The following is a 22603-nucleotide window of genomic DNA, read 5'->3' as shown; positions in this document are numbered from 1 at the left end:
GAGGTCTGTTTTGCCATAGAAATTGTGGCCTTTGGAAAGTGAGTATTGGATTTGGTATCTCAAACTGTTCAAATCGACTGGTTGTGTCTTGGTTTTCAAGATGTGTTTATCAAAACTGAACAGATATTTGAAATATGTTAGTCTGTTCATGGGGGCAGAAAAAGCAGCTGTGCACTTCTTTTCTCTTTGACCTGGCAGAAGTTAGGTCCTTTCCTGTTCCACTCAGTTTCTCTTAAATCTTTATAAGAAAATAAGATGGAGAACTTTTTATGGAAAAAGTTTTATTATCAAATTACTCCTATACAGCATTTCTACCCTTAGTAAGGTAATGCAGATCTACGTATGTACTAGCTTGGAATTCAGTTCCACCAAAAAAAGAAAATCAGCAAAACCAACACTTTTAGTGCAAATTAATGCCTTAGATCATATGGATTTTCTGTCCTCTTTTTTTTTTTTTTTCCTTTACACGTGTTTTCCTCTTGGAGTGCTCTCCAAGTTCATCTTTGAATGAGGGAAAATTGTGCTTGTTACAAAAATAGGTAGTATTTCAATTTCTAGACAAGTGTCAGCTTTACAGTACAGTGGGAGGTAACTTATCAACCTCTAAAGTCCTTATTTCTTCATTAAATTCATGAAATTTCTTCACCCCCTCATGAGGCGAACCCATGCTTGATATTGCACAGACAAGACATTAAAGCAGCAGCAGAGGCTGTGTCAGGTGGGGAAGAAGCTCTCCACAAGGAGGAAGATGACCAGTGATAATGATTGTTTCAATAATACATGTTCTTGTCCCACCAGCCTGCAGCAGGAGAGAGGCAGGGAAATCAGTTATTTTTTCCTCAGAAAGGAAAAGTAATCATTGGGAACAAATGGTCCATTTTTAAGCAGTCCACCTGTCAGCAGCAGCTAACGTAGGTGTATGAGTGAAAGGGTAGGAAAGGACACCTTATGTTAAAACACTAAACTAGAAAAATCTACTTACTTCCTGGGTATCTCCTGATAAACAGCTTGCGGACTTCATCATAGACCCATATCAATATGGCGAATGGTACAGCCACAAACCAATACTGAAACCTGGGAGTGGGAGAAGAGGTTCTCATTCAGAAGCATCTAACCACTCAGCTGAATTTCTGGGGTCTCTGTCTATGCTATTTGGTATCACTAAAAGAGAATCTGGCTGCTTTTTTTTTTTTTCCTCCTTTCTTAATTTAAGCACTCAAATGGTTAGAAATAAGATGATGTGTATGTAAGCCTCTCAATCTTAAGTAGTTACCAAATTAATTTATTCCAGGTACTGTTCAGAAGCAAATGTTGCCTGGTGGTATTACAGTCTCTGAAGATGGTAGAAAAATGGAACATTTCTGACAGTGATATATTTAAAATAAAAGTTGCTTGCATAAAATTAAGTAAAGTGCTATCTAATCTCACCAAAATATTGAGGATCCTGGAAAAAATATTAAAATGTTTGTTCTACACAAGTAGGATTCTGGATCCTCAGTAGTAAATCGAGTAGAAAAAGTAGTGCTTTTTTTTGCAGAAACTATGAAAATAATGCCCTTTTTGGTCAAGAAATTGTGCACCCTGTTCTTCACAATGAATATTGTTAAATATTTATCCTTGAATTGTGCTGCATGGGCATCCTGCTCCCATTTGTCTGTGGCAGAATGGTAAGTCCATGTCTGTTTATACATGGAGGGCAAGAGAAGTAAGCTAGCATCAAAACTCACCTCAGCGGTGTGAAGTTCAGGGCTGTAACATGTCCAAGACCATAGGTGAGAATCAGAGCAATTCCGATCTGGGAAAATATACCTACCCAGATGACTTTGTTCCTACAAGAAAACCAAAGAGGAAGGGTTACATGCCTCTGTCCACGTATAAAAGCCTGATGCCACCGCACAATGCAAAGGCTGTGCCACTTTCAGAGTTGTGGTTGTGCTCTGGTAGCTGGCCTGAATGATCTGCCTCAGCTGATGAGCGCTGCAGAGACAGCAGCATGAGACGAGTGGTAGACCCTGTAGCACTGTCTTACATTGCATGTGCCTGCGTCTTTCCTTGTAGCATTCCTGACCTACCTAGATTAAAGCAAGCTTTAGGTAGACATGCAGTGCGCATTAGTCATGTCTTCTAGTTGCACTGTGAACGTGCGCATTGTGACTCAAATGTAAACGTAAGAAGGAAATAAGTGTAGGCTCTGTACCTGCAGATAAAGAAAGGAAAACAATTTGCTTTCCTATCAGAAATACTCTGACTAAATGCCAGCTTTTAAGTGTGGCCTCCATCCCAATAGATACTTTTAACTCCCTGGCTTCCATGGGATTGAAGGGTGCAGAGGGGAGCCAGCACTATCTTAGAGAGTTTGACTAGCTTGTACCTCCTCAGTGGCTAAAGTTATCTCGGATAAGTCCAAATGCACTGTCTATTGATAACTACATAAAGAATTTAAGAAAATAATCTAGAGAGGAAACTCCCTTTTTTTGTGGTAAACACTTTGATGAATGGAGAGTTAGTTTTAAGCCGATGCGTTTTCAGAGTAACAAATACAACGTCTTTCTTTAAAGAAAACACGTATCATGAAGTAGGAAGGGGGGGGGGAGGTGTAATAAAATGTTTGAGATTTGTGATTGCTTGAAGCCAGATTTAGTCTTTGTTCAAAGACTGAATGTGAGTGGGCTAAATCACTGAGCTAACCTTTTTCTAAAATTAGGAGTAGGCTAACTTATCCTCTTATACGTCAGGTGAAGAATCTGCAAAATTTACCTGAAAAGACCCTGCTGGAAAATGGAATTTCTTCGTGTTTTCCTGATGATCAAATCAGCAACTTGCTGAATTGTGATGCTGACAAAAAAGGCAGTGTAGCCAGTCCACTGTAGGTACATTCTCTGGTATTTAGTCTGCAAAGCGAAGGAAAAATCAAATAGTGTTATATCAGACACTCATATCTTGTGCAAGTGACTGCAAACCTTGATAGCAGGATTTCAGTTACTAAGGTGTAAATGCAGACTTATTCCAGATTTAGATACATAATGATCAGAGTTTGGCCACTTGTTCTAGTCTGCTAGTTACTGTGGATGAGTCATGAGGCTGAGGCACGAGCCTGGTATAAGGAGGTATTTATATTGATTTATTAATGGTTTCTGTGTCTTGTGATTTATGCAGAATGAATGAGGGGGAATGAAGAGTGAAAGGGGGAGGGAGAGTCTGCGAAGTACTTTACAGTAGTGCTGTTCAGAAGCAGGCAGGGCTAAGAGATTATGATGGGTCTAAACATAAAGTCCAGAGAAGAAGGTGCATCTCTAGAGGCTTTGAATCAGAAGGTGGCAAACTGTAGAAGAATGAATGAAAGAATGGACTCTGAGTGAAAGAGCTAGGTGGCAGGAAGCTCTAAAGAGTCTATCCTGAGGGACCGTTAGATGAAAACGAATCATTTTTGTGTTTAAATCTCTCCCTCGTTCCCTAATCCTTTATTTTGGAGGAGAGTATAGGATTTTTAAGAAACTCTTGGATGAGAGACAGTGCAAGGATGTTTCAGTGCTGCTTTACCCATTGCTGTCCATATGAATCCTCAAAGTCGTTAATGGCGTTGTTTTCCCAGTCCACTCGCACACCAAGCAGCGTGGAAGGTAGGAAACCTTGTTCAGCATACACAGTAAAATAGGTTACAAAGGCTCCCACTGACTGCATGATACCTGCAAAATTAAAGAGGTAGGAATGAGGAATAAGCAAAATTTAGGACCACTGGGGAATGTGCTGGATATCAGTGTTGATCTCTCTCGTATGGCATGGAACTTGCCATGAGCCTAAAGGTAGTTTTAGAGCTCTTAGTGCTCTAAGGTTCTTTACCTCTGTAGGTTAAAAGCCTGTTGTATTGTTGAATGATGAGCAACAGAAGGGAGTTAGTAAGTTTGCCTAGGAAGGCAGAGGAAGGAGTTGAGTTTCGGCTCCCCCTTTTCTAAAAAATGAATCAACTTGACTCTGTCTTGGTTTGCTGATACAAGATAGCGTTTCAGAGAACAGGCCAACCTACCGATCTGCAGATAGGAGTATACAGCGAGCTGCTGATTCACCAGCCTGTCTTTCCTTTTGTTACGAGGTCTCCTGTTCATAATATCACTTTCAGCTTTTTCGTAGGCTAATGCGACAGAGGGGATCTACAACAGAAATAAACCATTAGAGCCTTGGTGGCAACATTTATCTGCTTTTCAGATGCTTCTCAGAAAAGTTTCGGTTCTCAAGTGGTTCTGTTGATATACCCTGCCTTTTCAGTATACACAGAGCAAATGAAAGAAGGATCTGTGTAGCATACTCTTGACATATACAAAAGATTTGAGGGAAGTCTGAAACTGTTTCATAGGTCTGATGATTATATGACAATATAAAGGGCTAGAGAATACTGAAAACATTAAAGGGTCTTTCAGATCCCTTGGACTGGGCTCTGATGAGATGTCTGGTATTCATCCCTGTACTAACTGCAGCAATCTGTATGATCTCGTGATTGAAACACACTGTTGTTTTGCACACTGCTGAGTTTTGCTTGACAGCGTGGATCAGAAGTCTTTTCTTTCTGCTCCCCCTCTGCAGGTTTTTTTTCTACTCTTCTTTCTCTATACCTGGCTGCTTTTAATCTAGCCCTCTACTCTCTTGCTAGCTTGCTATTCAGCCGCAGGGTAAGGCAACTAAATCTTCCAGTGTTCTGCGTGTCCCTTTGCACCCAGCCCCTCTCACTTGTCATGATATTTCAGCAGAAAATAACTCAGAAGACGCCAACTTACAATGTCTGTGCCCAGGTCAATGAACAGGATGGTGATAGTGCCAATGGGCATTGGAATGCTAGCAATAATGTAGATGAGAAAGGGACAGAGCTCAGCAATATTCTTCGTCAGGGTGTAGGCAATGGTTTTCTTCAGGTTGTCAAAGATCAGGCGGCCTGGGGGAAGAGGAAGGAAACACTTCTATAAAAGCTAATTGTCGACAGTGTTTTCCAGAAGAAAGTTCAGTTTTTAACTAAATGAAGTGAAAACGTTTACTGCTTATGTCTGCTTTTCTCATCTGTTTCCTCGTGTGTTTGGGGCTTTTCCTTTTTTTTTTTTTTTTTTTTTTTTAAACTAACCTACCTTCCCTTAGAGCCTTCTGAAAATTCAAGTGAAAATAAAAGGAAAGTTCAAGGGGAAATAAAAGATCTCTTTCAATGAGAAAGATTGAGGAAAAAGTCCCGTTCCACAATACACTGTAGTTTTAATGGAAACCACAAGCTCTTTATGGTGAAAGGAGAGTGGAGTGTGTGTTACTGTCATAGGTGGAGCACAGCGATGGTGATGTGTGAGCAAGTAATAGAGTGAAAATGTAGAAAAAACAGTTTGTATCTTTGTGGGCTCAGCACTGCATAGGAACAAGATGGGAATTACTTTTGCCTAGAGCTCAAACAAGCAGCAATAGCAGGCTGATGCTATGTGTGAGAGAGGGGGATGATTTTCTTATTATCCGTTTATCATGTCTATAAATGGAACTGATTACTATTTTTTCCAAATATCAAAATCACATTTTGAAATCCAGAAAGAAAAAAGGAGGGAAAGGATCAGGAGAACCCACCAGTGCTGCGTGGCTGTCAGCAGCTTTCAGCTAAGAAAGTGGATTGCAACATTATTTTTACCTTCCTCCACTCCTGTGACAATAGAAGCAAAGTTATCATCCAGCAGTACCATATCAGCTGCATTTTTAGCTGCGTCAGAACCAGCAATGCCCATAGCAATTCCAATATCCGCTTTTTTAAGAGCAGGTGAGTCATTGACTCCATCTCCGGTCACGGCAACGACTGCTCCCTGGAACACACAAAAGATTCAGATGGGGTTTTTTTGAGGAGATGGTGCTATCTTGCTCTAAGGACAGTCTGCTCTTGGCACACTCCCTGTGTTTAAATCTCTAGAAGATGCTGATATGAAGTTCTGAATCGTCTTTGTACCCGCATAAAACATAGCTAGTGATTAGAAAGACGCTAGGTAGGATTAATGCAGCAACCTCACACTTCTGTGTGATAGATGTCTGTATCCGAGCTTTGTCATCTAGACTCCCTTCATAGTAGAGAGAAACAGGAAATTCAGGGATACGATTTACTGCATCCTAAAGAGTAGGCATCTAAATTAGATGCACTTAAAATGCTATTAATCTGATCATTTCTTTCTGTGGAATAGAAGGGGGCTTAAAAATTTAGACAGCTGTCTATATGTGTATGGTCTATCCCTGTCTGAGCAGACCCAGGCTCACCTCTGGCACTTGTAAGAGATTCAGTTGACATAACATGTTCTGTCCTTGTCTTTTTTTTCTTCTCGCTGCGCTCTTCTTTTTTTCCCCTTTTTTTCTTTTTTTGAAGTACTTATAGAATCAGCCAGTTCTCATCTTAATCGTAAATTATGTAAGTCTTCAGTTAGAGATCATTCTTACCCTTATCCCAACAACTTCTGGTCATTGCCAGTCTATGCTAGAATTGAGCTAATGATCCAAAAGATGGAAAACTGATTATTCAACTCAGTTTCTTTGTTATCTTCCAATGAAACCATCTACTGCAGCTAAAGGTCCTGTTCTAGTTAATGCAAAAGTTCATGGCTTGATAGCAATACAGAGTGTTCCGAGTGGGAAAAAGCCTGACAAACTGATTAATACAAATACTGAATGTCCTGTCCCTGTGGGGATTTAGCATAGTGTCACTACCTATAAATAATGCCATGTATAGAAGGGCTTATAAGCTCTAAGTACTAAACATAGCATGTCGACTGACTGGCTCTAGTTGAGGCATGGAGGGTGTTCCTTTTCATCCTCTAAAGAGCCAAATCTACTGGAAGTGTGGGTGTCGAAGCAGTGCAGAACACATTTACCCCCTGTCTACCAAAGGCCATTCAAAAAGAAAATGAGAGAGATAAAATTGAAAGATTTTATCCCCTCCCCTCTTTTTTTTTTTTTTTTTTTTTTTTTTTTTTTTTACTCTCCTAAAGCAGTTCAGGCTTAAACCCAAAGAGCTGATAATGTTGATTGGAAAGCTTAGCTCTGCCTTTAATTAGAAAAATAATATCATGTCTTGTGCTGCATCACCTCTGCGAAGTTCAGGCACAGCAGTAGTGTGTATGCTCTCTACATGTCATTTATTTCTCTTCTGCCTCTTGTGCTGGCTGTACTCCATGCTCCTTTACATAATATTGCCCATGGATGGGACAAACTCTCTTTAAATCCTGCTTTCTGTGGGTTGTTTTACAGTCTTTGAAAGTAATACAGATAAGGCTTGGTCCTACATAAATCATGCTATGACGTTTTGTGGGATTCATACCTTCACTTCTAAACATTCCTGTGGGCGGGAAGCGCATAGGTCTAAATGGCCACAAGAGATAAGATGAGAGGATGTGGTAACATGTTGCTTTTATCTGGGTTTAAAGAATTCCTGAGGGAAGGCTCCTTCCCAAACAGTGTACAGTCTTTGCCCAGGAGGCTTTATGTGCAGCACAGCAGCAGCAGCTCAGAATTATATGCAAAAGACAGACCCTCAGTACAGCTCCAAGTTAATCAAACTTAGGAAAAGCTCATTTTTTCAATACGAGTTCAGAGTCTGTAACAGGAATTTGAGTAGCTTGGATGCTGTCCTGACAGTGTTTGTGGCAATCTGTTAGATAATGTTCTTGCACAGTGAAAAGAGCACAAACAGAGCTTAGAGAGCGTCGGAAACTGGCTCCCACCCTTTCGCCTTGAGGACGATATCGGCGGAAAGCTACCGCCTCGTGAATGCCCTATGGCCATATCTACGTGTAACTTTTTACACCTCTTGCTCACCTGCCTTTGGCAGCCTTCAACTATGATCAGTTTCTGTTGGGGTGATGTCCGAGCAAAGACTATCTCTGAGTGGTTACACAAGATTTCATCCAGCTGCTGCAAGCTCATATCCTTCAGCTCCATCCCATTAACTACTGCTGCTGTAGCTTCTCTGTAAGAGCCATAGGAGAGCTGGGTAAATTTTCAAATTAAAAGGCTTAGATAAAAATAGTGCACTCGTAGAATGTATGTGCCTTGATAGTAAGGAAAGCAGCAAATTGAGTTAATTTCAGAACCATTAGTTGTTAATCAGCAGGTGTTGAATGAAACCCACTGTACAAATCCAGAGTGAATTACAGTTACCTAGATATGGAGGGCAGTAATTGAAGCTTCCTCCTGAGCAGACATAACAGCAGAAAATGCATTTTAAAGAGGACTCTGAGTGGGAGGGTGGGACAGTGGAGGAGGAAGACCTCTTTTCTGTAAAGAGCTTTTATCTTTGTCTTATGAGGTTTTTCTTTTCACATTTAATGGGTGAAAGAGGAATTTGGACTGATGGTCCTTAGGTCGTGTGATTCTGAATTTTGTTTTTCGTATATCTATGTTTTGTCAAATGGGCAGTGACAGCAAAGTCCAACATGATCTGCAAAGTATAATTTGCTAGGACTTTTTTCAAGGGACAGTGAAGATGAGAGCCACTGATCTAGACACATAGTTAATTAGGTAGAGATGATATGTTGAATGGATAAAATGGCTGGGAACGTATCAAGAAAGAGAAAAGCAAAAAGCAGCCATGATGTAGAAATGGGCTGTAAAAGCATTGTGGAGGGAGAAGGCGTAGCTTTCAGAAAATGAACTCGTAGGTATCCCCTGTACTCTGTTTGCTCTTACCGTCTATTGACTTGCTCAACAGGAATGTTGAGGCGCTTAGCAATATCTTCCACAGTCTCGCTGGTGGCTGAAATGATGCCTACGCTCTTGGCAATGGCTTTAGCTGTGATTGGATGATCGCCAGTGACCATGATAACCTGAGGAAGGGACAAACATTCAGTGTGACAAATGTATATGCAATGGCTGGAGTGAGATAAGGTGAAATAACTATTGTTGTACACCAGGAAGCAGTTTAGAATCTGAACTTGGAAAGCTGTGCTATGTACATAACAATGACAGATTATTACTATTGATTATTTAGCTCTGTATTGACATCTGATCTCTACCTCTTGTTATTGGACCTATTTTATCAGGGCTGTAAAGGAAGAACTTGTCACAGGCAGCAAGGTTAGAATAATGCAGAATAAAGAAGCCTTTTTGTAAGAACTTATATTATGTATACTCAAAGGAGAGAGTTCGTTAGAATATTGCATCTTAAAATGGATCTTTGTGACTGAGGTGTCTTGACAGGTAAGACGCGGTTGTTTCTTGTTTTTCTTGAAGAAGAGTTGCCAGTTGCCAGGTCTGTCTTCAGACTACAGAAAATTTCATCAGGATTAGGACTTGGGATTCATCTCATCTGAAATCGTTAATTCCAAATACCACTTTTCCTTTATTTAGCTAGATTGCCCCTCTGCCTAAACTGAAGGTTTACTTGTGGGTCCCCAGGACCAAAATTGGGAGAATTACTGCTTCAGATTCAACTTGAACATTTTTTGAGATTAGCGATCCCTATGCATAAAAGTTCATAACAGGCGTAGCCCTGTGTCCTAATGCCTTTTCAAGAATTGTTTCTGTTACCTTACTCTGTTTACAAGCAAGTAATTCTAGCTGGCATGGTTTTCGTATTCTAGAAATGGATCTGATGAGACAGTATCTGAGTTTCTCCAAATTTGGATTTCCAGTTTGTGGGTTCCATGTGCTTCCTATAGTCTGATACCCACTTAAATTAAAGTGTTTTGCCTCTCAGGGCCTTCAAGTAGTTTCTTTAAGTTACACTTCTAGAATGGTATTAAGGAACGTTTAGGGGTTTGGTAGCTGTTGTTAGAAAGATACTTAGTGTGGTGGAAGATGTTAAAAGCTGTATTATCATGAGTATTTCTGTAGAATCACTGTATTTTTCATTGCAAAATCCCTACCTTGATCCCAGCACTGCGGCATTTTGAGACGGCATCTGGCACTGTGGACCGGGGTGGGTCAATCATAGATAAGAGCCCAACAAAGCACAGGTTGGAGGTTGGGAAGTTCATGGAATCTGTGTCAAATGGGTAGGTGTCTGGAAACTCATTTTCAGGCAGGTACAAATGACAGAAACCTGGAAGGAAACTTAGGTTGATATGACGTACAGGAAATAGTGGGAGAAAGAAGAGAGCTTGCTGTGTAGCATCAGGCTTTGCTCTTGTCCACAGAACTCCAGTGCATTAACCATTAGCTTTTTATGGAGGTTTTTTTAACCTGCCATTGTAACCTTCACATCAGAGTTCACGTAGAGTTGGTGTTTCACGTGGCAAAGCTAGTGATACTGCCAGCAGGGAAGAGTGTTTTCCTTTGTGGACTACTTACAGGGTTTTTTGGCTGCTCAGTGTGGCAGATCAACATCAGTATAGAGCAGTAAGGGCATCCCTGCCACAGAGAGCTTACAGCACATCAGTGTGGTTTTAACACTCTGCTTAGGTGCCTGTACACTTTCCTTTTTCAACTCTACTGCAAGAGGAATGAAGTCCATTCGCAGCAGATTGTACCAAGATTTAAACTCCCATTTTAAACCACAGTTGTCTGATAGTCCCTCTAGTTGGACTCACCCAGCACTCTCTCTCCCATGCCCCCCAGCTCCATGTATGCTGTTTGGAAAGCTTCTGCCTTTTCGCTGTCCAGTGGTTCCTCCTTGCCGTTGATCATGATGGTGCTACATCTCTCTAAAATCCTCTCTGGGGCACCTTTCATCACCAGCAGAAAACGTTTGTCCTTGGGATCGTCAGTCTCATGAATGGAAAGCTGTGTGCCACAAATATGAATACGTGATCTTCACTTGCATCTAGTTTTCGTCACTTTGCATAGAAGTAACGTTTCCTCTTTTCCATGAGGATATCATACGTTCCATCAAACAATGAACTATATTTATTATAGCTTAAATTTCCTCTGTCATTGAATTACCCCATTAAGACTCCAGGTCACAGATAGTTGCGTTAGACCCAATGATAGAAACGGTTTAAGCTGGAAACAATCTGGCATAATTTCCAAAAATGAGACACACCTGGAATTTGTTGGTAGAGTTGAAAGGAATTTCAGCTACTTTTTTGTTCCGTGCTCTAATATTCATGACGTCACCCAAAATGACTTCTGCAAATTTCAGCAGAGCTGTTTCAGAGGCATCACCTACCACAACTCTCTGTATGCACAAAAGAACAAAGAGCTTATAGCATGTATACTTCTGCCCTTCCATCAGGAGAGCTTGCATGATTCTGTAACATGTTGTAGGCTTAAGCAGCAGTGAATCTACGTTGCTATATTCAAGTTGTCAGAGAAAATTATTACAGTAAAAACTTGGGACAACTGTTTTGCACTTGCTGCTACAACTAAGCTACAGCACAGAGATGAAATTAGGGTTTGATTCTGCGAAAACGCAAGATTTGTGATCGCTTTCAGGTTTGTGTGGCAGCTTTGTAATGCAGTTCCAGGGTAGCAGCAGGCATGTACAGGTGAGCTAACTGATGCACAAAATCAAATGACTTTGAGGAAGGCACTGGTGGAGTAAACAGTAGAAAGCAGGGGTTTGTTTTGGTAGTCTAGTCACCAGAATTTACTACCTTCAGCGATTGTGTGTAAAGACATTCATTAAGGCATGTTTACTTTTTCTATTTTGCTATATTAAATTAATAGTCTAGTTATTACTAGTGTAGAAATTCTTGCTACTTGAAGTGCCTTTTTCCTTATAGGGACAGTTGCCCTTGGCTGTGTGGGTTTTCTTCCCTGTCTTAAACTTTTTCCAAGTGTATAGCAGTAATACTACTGTAAATAGTAACTTAGAAGATTGGCATGGTAAAGTGGAGGCAATCACTAAAGCCAAACAGAAAAACACATATGTGTTGCTCTTTCAGAGGAAGAGAAATAAGCTGATGGGTAATAGGCAGTACCTTCATTATTGGGAGATTCTCCTGTCCTGGACTGAATTCCGCCCGGTTGCAGAGAGTTACGATTTTTGATAATGCTGTCCATGATGGAGAACTTTGATCAAAAGGCTGGGCTGAGAGGAAGCAAAATACACATTGCATCCTTTAGCATATTACGTGACAGAAATAGAAGCTTAAGTTTGAAACAACAGGATTGAATTACTTGTGGAATTGTTCTTTTGAGAGATCTTCTGTTACAGAAAAACAATTTGATGCAAACCTTTAAATCTGTCAGTCAGCAGTTCTGGCAAAGTTGCTTAGATTATGTTTCTTTGTTTAGTTCCCTACTAAATTTACAGACAGCAAAAGGATCTGGATTAGAACCTTCTCCAGACTTCCTTTCTGTGAGTAGAGTTCAAATATTAATTCTTTTTTTCACATCTCTACATGACTAAGAAGGGACTTTGCTGTTGCACACTGCACTTGTGTGTAGAAGGAAGACATGTCTGTTTTAGCTATCAAAAGACCTTCCCATTGACATCAGTTTGAGAGCCGGTGGGTACGAAACATCACAGGTTTGATCCAAGTAGTTGCCCCTTCCCAGATCCCCCCATTGCCATATTTACTTGTTTGATCTTCACTGGTGTCAGCTGAGTAGATCTGATTATCAAACCAGAGGTGAGCAACAGTCATCCTGTTTTGTGTGAGGGTCCCTGTCTTGTCAGAACAGATGATAGAGGTAGAACCAAGTGTTTCTACAGCTTCCAAGTTCTTCACCAAGCAGTTCTTCTTTGCCATCCGCTTGGCTGTCAGAGACAGACTCACCTGGCAGAAGTAAAGAAGTTCAGCTCACTGTTAGTGAGGTAGAGTTACAGAATGATGCAATGAGGTATTTTGTGTCTATTTATTTTTATTTTTTTTTTTAGGAAGAGAACTTTTTTTTTTAAATTAGGTTGACTGCAGTGCTTTTTTTTTTTCTTTTTTTTTCTTTTTTAATAATATTATTAAGGTCAGAGGTTTGGCTGTAACTAGCACAAGTACATTTGCCGCTGAGAGGAACCTGCTTGCCTGCTGATAAAAATAAGAATGTCATATCAGTTAAGAGGCTGGTTTAGATGGAAGAACCTACAATGCGGGGGGAGCGCCTAATCACCAGCTTAATGAATCCTGAAATGATTCTCTTCATTATTGCAGTATGGCTGTTTGTTCGTTTTTGGTGTACTTCAGAGCTAAAAATGTTTAGCAGGTGTGCTGCTTCCCAGCCAGAGATTTTAGTGATGCCTTCTTTGTGTTAGTTAGTGGAATTTTCATGTGACTTTTAGAGTACAATATCCTCATTTCCAAATAGGAACAGGTTGTGGGGAAATGAGTCACATCATTCTACTGGTTAGCAAATGAGGGAGAACAGTACTTGAAGAACCTTATTTCAAACTGGTTTGTTGTGCTGCAGCTTTTAAGACTAATAGCTCAGTTATGCCAGAATTCTCAAACAAAATGTTTATCCTTTCAGTTTCATGGAAAAAAACACCCTTATTTCAAACTCAACTCAGCCAAGTTACTTAAAAGATAATCTATTCTTCACTGCTTAGTGTTGCACTGTAATGAACTTAGGAGTGATGAATAGTGGTAATGACCGAAGAACTACAGTGGCAACCAGTGAATTCAAACGTAGACTTACCGTTACTGTGGCTAGCAGTCCCTCTGGCACATTTGCCACAATGATACCAATTAGAAAGATGATGGAGTCTAGAATCTTGTTTTGCATAGAAACAGATATAATGAAGAAGAGAACACCAATGGAAATGGCCACTCCTGCCACCAGGTAGACGAAATGTTCTATCTCAATAGCAATGGGTGTTTTCTCATTTCCTACTCCCGATGCGAGAGAGGCAATCCGCCCGATGACAGTGCGATCCCCAGTGTTGATTACAATGCCAGTAGCAGTGCCTGCAGAGAAATAAAAGTTTATCAGCTCTAGGAGAGACTAGTCCTGTCTTCTGTGCCCAGTACTGATTGACGAAGACCCTTCTCAGCCTTGATGTGACTGAGATTTCACACCAGAATGCGATTCTTCCCCTTGGAAATCTTACTGCTCTGTTGGTGAAGAGAAAGAAACATGTCAACTATTTTCACTAATTAGTCTTTTTTGCTTGTATTGCAGTAGGAATGAGATGTTATCCTGGGCATTGTGCAGTCTTGTAGCTGATAGATAATCTGTCAGGTATGACAGACATACCCTTTAGTGCTGAGAGTAAGAACAACACCTTTATGTGTGCAGAGCCCTTAAGCAGAAGCATCCACAAGTACTCAGAGATGTCTGCAACTTGACATTCCTGAAGATAATGATGGAAAGACCACAAGGAAACTGCAATTAATCGATTGTTGCACCCGTAACCAGGCTAGGTGTTAAAACAAATGTCTCATTGGTTGATACTAAGTATGACCAGCCCAGTGCTTAAGGCTTTATTTTGGTGTGCTTGGGACAATAATTTCCTGTGAGCAATTAAACCTTTCTGGAATTCCTTGAAGCAGAATTGCTTAAAACAAGTTAGCAGTATTATGCAGCACACTGCAGAGGTGCCATTTCTGGAGGCCCTTTGCCCTGCCTGTACGCACCTTCCACACAGGTGGTGGAGTAGAATGCAATGTTCCTGGTCTCCAAGGGGTTCTCATGGGTGAAGTCACAGGAACGAGACTGTGGTTCTGATTCCCCTGTGAGTGAAGAATTGTCCACCTTTAATGAAATGGAGACATGCCCATATTAAAGTTAGTAATATGCAGTTATGTCTAGCCCAGAAGGCAAGGTGGCAGCACATTTAATAATCGGTGATAGGGCCATAATCTCTCGGTGCCTTTTCTCTGCGAGAGTTGCCGTAGTCACTGAGGGAATCTCTAATGTTGAGTTCGGTCAATGTTGAGTGTGTGTCTATTGGTGGGATTTTCGGTAGGAGCCTGAAAGAAAACATGGTTTGAAGATCTGTCTCCAGGTCTTTGGAAACATTTAATACTGTATTGGTATTTCTGCCTCTGTCCTGGCCAAGAGCATTGCTAGAACATGGTATGGACCTAATGGCTTCTTTTGATGTTCAGGGAGAGGAGATGTTAGTCCTAGGTGAGCTGAGCATCATAGTGTAGCTTCTGCATTCTATGATTTAATTAGATCATGTCTAATTAAAGCTCTAATAACTTGGGTGCACAGAAATTCTTTATGTGCAATAAAAGTCTCTAAACCATGTTTTTCCGCTTTCCCTGCTTCAAAGTATTGTTTACCTTACAACCCTGAGCAAAGATCAGACGAATGTCTGCTGGGATCCTGTCTCCACCCTTTATTTCCACGATGTCTCCAACCACCAGCTGGTCTGCTGACAGTTCCTTTTTCTCTGCATCTCTGATGACAAGAGCTTGCTGAAAGATGTAAGTGTGACAAAAATTAGCATTGTGCCATCCTCTAAACCTCATACCAAGAGGTACGTTCAAGTTGGGCTTATTTCAAGGTGCAGTATTAAGATGAACTTTTACCTCAAGTGAAATGCATTGGTTATTCTCACCTGTGGAATCATTTTACTGAAGCTGGCCATGATGTTTGTGCTTTTAGCTTCTTGATAGTAAGCGAAGATACCAGTGAGGATGACAACCAGTGCCAGGACTACTCCAAGGTAGAGCTAATCAATAAAAGATATAATTCAGTTAATTTAAGACAAGTGTTCAGCAATTTCTCTGCTAGAATAAATCACAGTTCTGTATTGTTTCGGGAGACTCTTAAAATGAGGTATTGGTCAGGTTAAAAGATAGTTTAAGAAAAGAACTTTCAAGTTTTGCCCTGCTAATGGTCAAGTAAAGCTTTTTGAGTATGAAAAGGGCTTTTAATAGCAAGTTTCCTGTCTCTCTAAAAACCTTCTCCAAACTATACCTGACACAAACCTGAACAAATAATATTCCTAGCAGAGTGTAACTCATGAGGGAATCGGAGTCAAAGACTCTGGAGTCCTTTGTGGACTTCAGTATTGCTCTTATGAGTACTCAAGTATTATGATTATGGAGTGGTTATAAAACCTTTGGATAGACACTCTTGGACAGAAGTGGTATGTCAGGTATTTGAGCATTTATCAGAAATGTTCAGTAGTAGAGGGAGAGTCCTGAAAGAATAAAAAGCCTCCTTGCAGTTACCGAGTAACTGTGAAGTAGTATTTCAATTGCTTAGATTGTCAAAGGGTCAAATACTTACTTTGTGGTTATTCAACTACTTACATTGTCAAAGGGTGATTCAGATCCCTGGGCAAGCTGAATGCCAAATGAAATCCAGGAGAAGACAGCTCCTATCCATAAGAGGATGGAAAACCCTCCCACCATCTGCTTGAGGAACTTAATGATTTCAGGGGTGGCTTTGGGAGGAGTGAGTGAGTTGGGACCATCCCGAGCCAAAATCTCTGCTGCTCTTGCACTAGAGAGACCCTGCAAAAGTAAATGACATGTTTAAAATGAAGTCATGGAATAACAGATTTTTATCTCAACTCGGAACAAAATTCATACACTGTTCTTTCCTTGAATGTTGTTTGTGTCACAGATCAGCTGCAGTAACCTATTAGTTATCTGCTATGAAGAAACAGGTATTTTGTTACTGGAGCATTGAATTTGGGGCCGTGTCCATTGGGAGTTTTCATTCTGTCGGTTATCTGTCAAGTATACCTGTACTAAGTGTTGGGAAAGCTGGGGGAAAACAGACATCAGTTCTTTTACTGCTGTTTCTGCATTTCCACAAGACGTTTGTAGTTTATGGGTTTCCTGAAATTCTAGTCTATGCTCTGGCCACGTTGCAATGCTTTGATATTCAAATGTTAGGTGTCAAAGGGACTTGAGTGTATAGTTTCTCAAATCTAGTGTTTCCTTCAAGATAAAATCATTTCCAGCACACTTTCTTGCTCTAAATTGTTACAGATGCTGCTGGTGAAAAATGAATTGTAGTGAAATGAAAATACCAGGTAAAAACCTTAGAAAAACTGAGGTCCTGGTACAAACTTTGAGGTCACAGTTTGCGCAGGGGTTTTGATTTCAAAACAGTAGATCAGACTTCTTCAGACTTGAGAGAAACTCCAGTTTAAATCCAGGTCAGGGCTGCACGTTAACTTGCTGGATTAGGCTTTAGTGGGAGTTAGTGCATCATACTCGTGCATGTATGTATCACATACATCTATGTATGAGTCTGTTGATTTGAATGCTTTCCTACTGCTTCTAGGAAGCTTTGGGTAAGCCAGAGGCAAAGTAAGGCAACTGATTCAGGCAGTTTTTTAATGATGCCCTATGGACTTACTTTGTTGGTGCTTGTACCATACTTTTCCTCCAGTTCTGAAGTGCTGAGTTTGTGGTCCTCCTGGATTCCAAAAGAGAAAATGATAGTGAGCAGAATGTCAGACTGTTGAAATTTTTATTTCAGGATCTAGAGAATGTTCAAAATGCCTGGATCTCGGACCATGGATCCAGTTGCTAGTATGACATCCCACTTTCATGAATAGACAATATGCAATTTGCATATTGATAAGCAAAATCTCTTCCATTGGAAGACGGCATTTTCTTTTGATTTTGAGAGTACTTTTGTAAATAGCTCCCTCCTCCAGCAAATCTGTCACAAGAACAGAGTGGTCTTTTCATGTTAATACTGCTTGCCACAAAAGTCTGTGCTGCTTTTAAAGAGTTCCTCTTTATGTGCTGCAGGACTCAGGCATTCAGTACCATAGGCAATATGTTAATAGAAGAAAGCGTGGTGTCAGAATATATGACAACAGTCTTTACACTTAATTGACAAGGTAGGGTATGTGAAATTATTTGCCACGTTCTTGTAGAAAGAAGCAGCAGGTTCTAACCACAGTTAAAAAGGGTATGGGAGAGGGAAATCTCAAAGCTCTTCTTTCCCTGCAGTAACACCTCTGTGGTATCTTTGACCTAATTATATCTTGTGCCAAACTGAGATTTAGAAGCCAAGAATTTGAGAGATCTCACAATTGTTTTCACAGAATGATTCATTGGTACTTGGATGAGTCAATTAACTCGTCTGTGCTTTGGTTTCTCTTTAGAAACATGAGAGTAATGTTACATCCCCTGGTGGCAAAGATCAGATACACTGAGAATTATTTAGCTAGTACCAGGTAGATCTTGGAAACACGATGGGTAAGCTGATGGCTCATTTTGGGGTTTCCTTACCTTTGAAATACCATCTAGCCCATAAACAGCCTCTCCTTTGAGCTGCTCTCAAAACAATTGAGAAAAGAGGTCAGTATAATTAGCTTCATTTTTCAGATTGGGAAACTGAAACGTGTAGAGAGGAAGCAACTTTTCCAAGATCAGCCAGCAGGTCACTAGCAAGCTGGAAGCAAAATACAGGTTTCTTGAGCTTAGTGCACTGTCCTTGAAGTACAGTGCAGTTAGTTTGGGGAAGAAAACCTCTGCTTAAAGCTGAGGCATTCTTTTAGATCTACTAGAAATCTCTGGAGCAAAATGTTGTGCTTCTACCTTTCCCTCTGTTTCCTGGCTGACTATGCAAGTGGCGGTTCACAGGAAATACTGATTATGGTTATTCCATCTGGGGTATAACTCCTCTTTGGGTAGATAATGTTCTGTATCATTGGTGGCTTAATTAAGCCAGAATCATTCTTTCATTATAGGTATGAATCCTGCACAACTTTTTTCTGGCACACTTCAGGAGCGTGAGGAAGTAAATCCTTCCCTGTGTTAGGATTTTCAGTGCAGCATGTCTTCTGTTAAAATGATAGTGCATCGGCATTTCACTCCCCTTCACCGGACTTCATTCAGGCAGTGGGTAGAGGCTGTCCTGCTGGCTGTAATGGGAGCTTAGCAGCACTCACCAGGTCCAGTTCTTTCTTAAGGTCTTCTGCCTTCTTTTTTTTATTGTTGCCTTTTAAGTCTTTGTACTTCTCCTCTTCATCTCCAGTCTCTGTTTTTTCTAGATCTTTTGTCCCATAGATCTCAACCGAGTAAACATTGGACTTTTTCTGTAAAAGAAATAAGGTTTTGGCATTGCTGAGAACATCTGCTGGGACTTGAAGGAAGCAGTAAAAAAATGCCACAAACAAGTCAAACTCTGACAAATCTACTTTTTTTAGACAAGCTACAAATTGCTACTGTCTCTTTCTCCTGGCATCTTAGAGTGCTAGTTCCTGTCTTACCCTGAGATCTCTCCAGCGTGTGTTACAGTAATCATGGTCAGGTCTTCAGCAAATGTAAATTACAGTGATTCCTTTAGAGATGTGCAACACTTTTAGTAGTTTATGGTCTAATACAAAGTGTAGGAATACTGCCCTGGATCTCAGCACTGATAGTGAAAAGCATTAAGTCATTTATCAGCTCCAAGAAGAGATCAGTGTAAAAGCAAAAGATTTTTAAAAGGAAAGGGGAGGGGAAAAAATATTCATTGATAACTTGGCTGTTCCTGGAGCTTTTTAGATACATGACTTCAAGATGTCAATTTTAATTGAAAAAGAAATTTACACATTTATATTTATGCATTTACACTTGATCACGTAGTGAGAAATGGAGGCAAACACCATACTGGCAGCCAAGGAGAAGCAAGTCTGTCTTTCCACATAGAGCTCAGAACTGGCAGGGAGTTACCAAACTCTTCACTCTTTTTTGCCTATCTACTATCAGATACAGGAAACTGTTAACATAGGGAGGCTGCCAAACCTCTGACAGTGTTTTGCTTTTATTGATAACTTGGGGGTTGTGCTGTTTCCTAACTTTAAGTTAATACTGTAGTCTGAAGGGCAAACTTCCTGTGTTGCTAATTTACCAGCTTCTATAATCATAACGTTCCAGATACTAATTATCTTGTAAACTATGTGCCATGCCTTGGAAGAGCTATTGGTTGACCCCATTTCACAGGCTTCCTTACAGATTAACCATCAGAGCTTTATGAGAGTCATACTGGATCTTATCTGATGGTGTGCTTTACTAGTGGGCCAGACGAACTTGGCTGCTGCTGCTGCTGTCTGTCTAATGAGTACATACATACTCTGCAGGGCATTTGTCAGTGTTTGGCCTCCTGCAGAGGTAATATTTCAGATGAGTTGAGAGTAGAGATCTTAATTACATACAGACTAAACCAGAGAGCTCAAGTAATGGAAACAAGGGAAAAAAAAAAAAAAAGATTGGAACATTTTATTACTTAATATTTTTCTGAACTCAAAAGTGGCATCTTATCCTCAGATGCCCTTTAATTAGAGGAATGTTGAAGTCTTGACATTGTATCTTGACAAAGGGAAAAGCTAAGAGCTGGCGAGTAGTTTGGGGGGAGCTAAAAGTCTGAAATCCTTTTCCTAAAGCACTTGAATTTCCTTGGTGATACATATCCCAGATAAAGGACGTGTCTGTTACAAGAAGTTCTATTTTTTCTACCTTGCCAAAGATGCACAATCTGGTTTATTGGGATTTTTCCTTCACTTTCCTCCTTCTCCTCCTCCTCCTGTCTTTAACTATCCCACTCAAAAATCTGTTCAGCTTCTCAAATCCCCAAAAAGTAGAGAGACAAGGAGAGAAAGAAAACTGCTATCTATTGTGAGAACTTAGCAGATGGAGGAGAATAATGAAGAAAATTAATGAAGTTAGTAAAATCTGTTGGTCACTTCTATTATCATCTATGTTTACCCTTTAACCTGCAAATTTTCATAAAATCTCAGATTTTGGCATTTGCAAAAGGGATAGTGTTCATGAAACTGTTGATTATGAAGCTGGCCAGTCCTAGAAGTCTTCCCTATCCAACCTGATCTCTTTGCTTTTTAGGATTAGAGGTGCGTACCTATCTACATAGTGAAAATTTTAGTTATTACACTGGATGCCCAACAGTGTCTAGTATTAGTTCCCTTTTTCACTTAGCTCATATTTATAATCTATATATGCATATTAAAACTTAAATTAATGCTTGTTCTTAAGAAGAAACACGTACATCAGCAATTCCACAAACAGTGTACTCACCTTTACCATCTTGGTGAGTTTATTCTTTTCCTGATGGAGTGAAACAGCCAAGCTAAAGTCTCTGGATGAAAAGCAAAAGCCCAACTGGAGAATGAAGTGGCTCAGAGCAGTTTTGGCTGTTGGAGTGCCAAAGCTCACAGAGGTAGTTCCCTCTCAGCTGGCAAGCAGACATTAGCTGGAACCCTGCTTGCACTTTGGCATCCTTCAGGCAGGATGAGTTTGTTGTCCAAAGCCTGTGGAGAAGGAGGACTGTTTGCCAGTGCTTTATAAATCAGCATCTTGTGCTGCTACTCCACCCCTCCCCTTCCAGGTCCAGCCCATCTTCTGTTTCACCTGTAGTAGGTGGAAAAATACCACAGTAATGGGCATGTGGGTTTCAGGTCAGATAGTTTCTAATTATTCCTTTGTAGTGTTTGCTCACAACTAGGGAACAGGTATATTACTCATCTTGCTGCAAGCAAAGAGTTTCTTTCAGAGACTTTCCAGCACTCAACTCCCCTTATAATTTCCAGCTCTTGTGGGGCAACGTACAGTGTGGTAGAGGAAGTCTGTGCACATTTTGTCTTGCCCGTTTACATGATGTTCTGTTTGCCTGCCTAGGGTCCCTAAAAGTCAGATTCCTGCCCTGTTTAGGTATTAATAGGGATTTAGTGGAGTGGTGCTCCTTCAAGGCTCTTAGCTTGGACTTCACTTTCAATTCTTGCATTGCATTTGTTGTGTTTCTAACCTTCAATTCCTGGTGCATTTTCAGCAAGAGCACTTAGCTGAACATCCAAAAAACTAAGTCAAATGTGGTGAAAGATTTTTCTAAACTTTAACATTATTGGGGGGAAGACCGTCTTTCATCTGTCTGACAGAACTGGTCTCACTGAACAACATAGCGTTTCAGCAGTTGGTTTTCTACATTATATAATTCGTGAGCTTCAAATTGCATCATTTGAGGTGCTGTGAGGTACCAGAGTCGCTAGCAGATGACTCAAATTGTGGTGAGAGATACAACATGTTAATGGAGATAACTAATGGTAAGCGTTTCAAGCCATATGTATAAGCTCTTACTGTAGGGAAGACAACCAAGAAACATCCTTTACTACTTCAACAGGAGCACGAATAAATTCATGTTCAAATCACAGACAGATTTTGAGCGATTCGAGTAGCATAGCTCTTAAACTATACCTATATTAAAAAGCGAAGCTGTTTCCACTTCTCAGTTTATGTGTATTGGTCTTTTTCCATGGTATTCTTTAATCTTAGAATATTATGCAAGATACAGAAGTGTATCTGGAAAGGTTTCATGTTCAGTTTCTGCTCTTGGTTGTATTGAGAACTGCGTTGTGTCCTGGGGCTTGAATATAAACCTTTTTGTATGTATATAATTATTGGAGATTTCACACTATGTGTCATGTGCAAGAGCAGTAATATATTGACTGTATGTGTCAAGTGAATCTGCCTGTGTCATGTGTTGCCCATTACTTTCTGTTGCTGGAAAGGATACGAGAGCAAGACAATCAAGAGGTACAGTGAGCGTACTCGACATGAAACTAGACTGCTGAGGCTGGAAGTGGGGGGATATGTGAAAGGAAACATGGACTTGGAAATAGGGAAATGCCTTCCAGGAATGCAGTTGCATTGTCCATCAGATCTGTTGGTAGAGACAGTGAGCTGCAAAATGTGAAAACAGGGCTAGCGTACCTTATCTTGTTCATTTACAGTTTTTAACTGAGAACTGAGATTTCTAATCCAGTAGCAAGGAGTAGCTGGTAGATGGAAAACAGGAATGTGTATCATTATATCCT

General features: G+C 40.4%; 1 protein-coding gene across 1 annotated transcript; it reads right to left on the bottom strand.

The window, feature by feature from the left end:
* Positions 1-300: 300 nt before the first annotated feature.
* ATP12A (ATPase H+/K+ transporting non-gastric alpha2 subunit) lies at positions 301-21051 on the bottom strand. Its single transcript, XM_075036705.1, has 23 exons — positions 20811-21051; positions 18686-18832; positions 17137-17196; positions 16077-16280; positions 15377-15490; positions 15099-15233; positions 14445-14562; positions 13507-13775; positions 12455-12653; positions 11853-11962; positions 10973-11107; positions 10521-10713; positions 9858-10033; positions 8680-8816; positions 7810-7960; positions 5648-5816; positions 4770-4924; positions 4025-4148; positions 3541-3686; positions 2758-2891; positions 1728-1829; positions 983-1074; positions 301-799 (listed from the first exon to the last, which is right to left on the bottom strand). Exons 1-23 carry the CDS (start codon positions 20817-20819, stop codon positions 771-773), a joined length of 3108 nt encoding a protein of 1035 aa, XP_074892806.1. The 5' UTR covers positions 20820-21051; the 3' UTR covers positions 301-770.
* Between the last annotated feature and the right edge of the window lie 1552 nt (positions 21052-22603).

This window comes from Buteo buteo, chromosome 9, assembly GCF_964188355.1.
Source record: "Buteo buteo chromosome 9, bButBut1.hap1.1, whole genome shotgun sequence".
NCBI lineage: Eukaryota > Metazoa > Chordata > Aves > Accipitriformes > Accipitridae > Buteo > Buteo buteo.
This window is presented reverse-complemented; position numbering and strand designations above follow the sequence as displayed.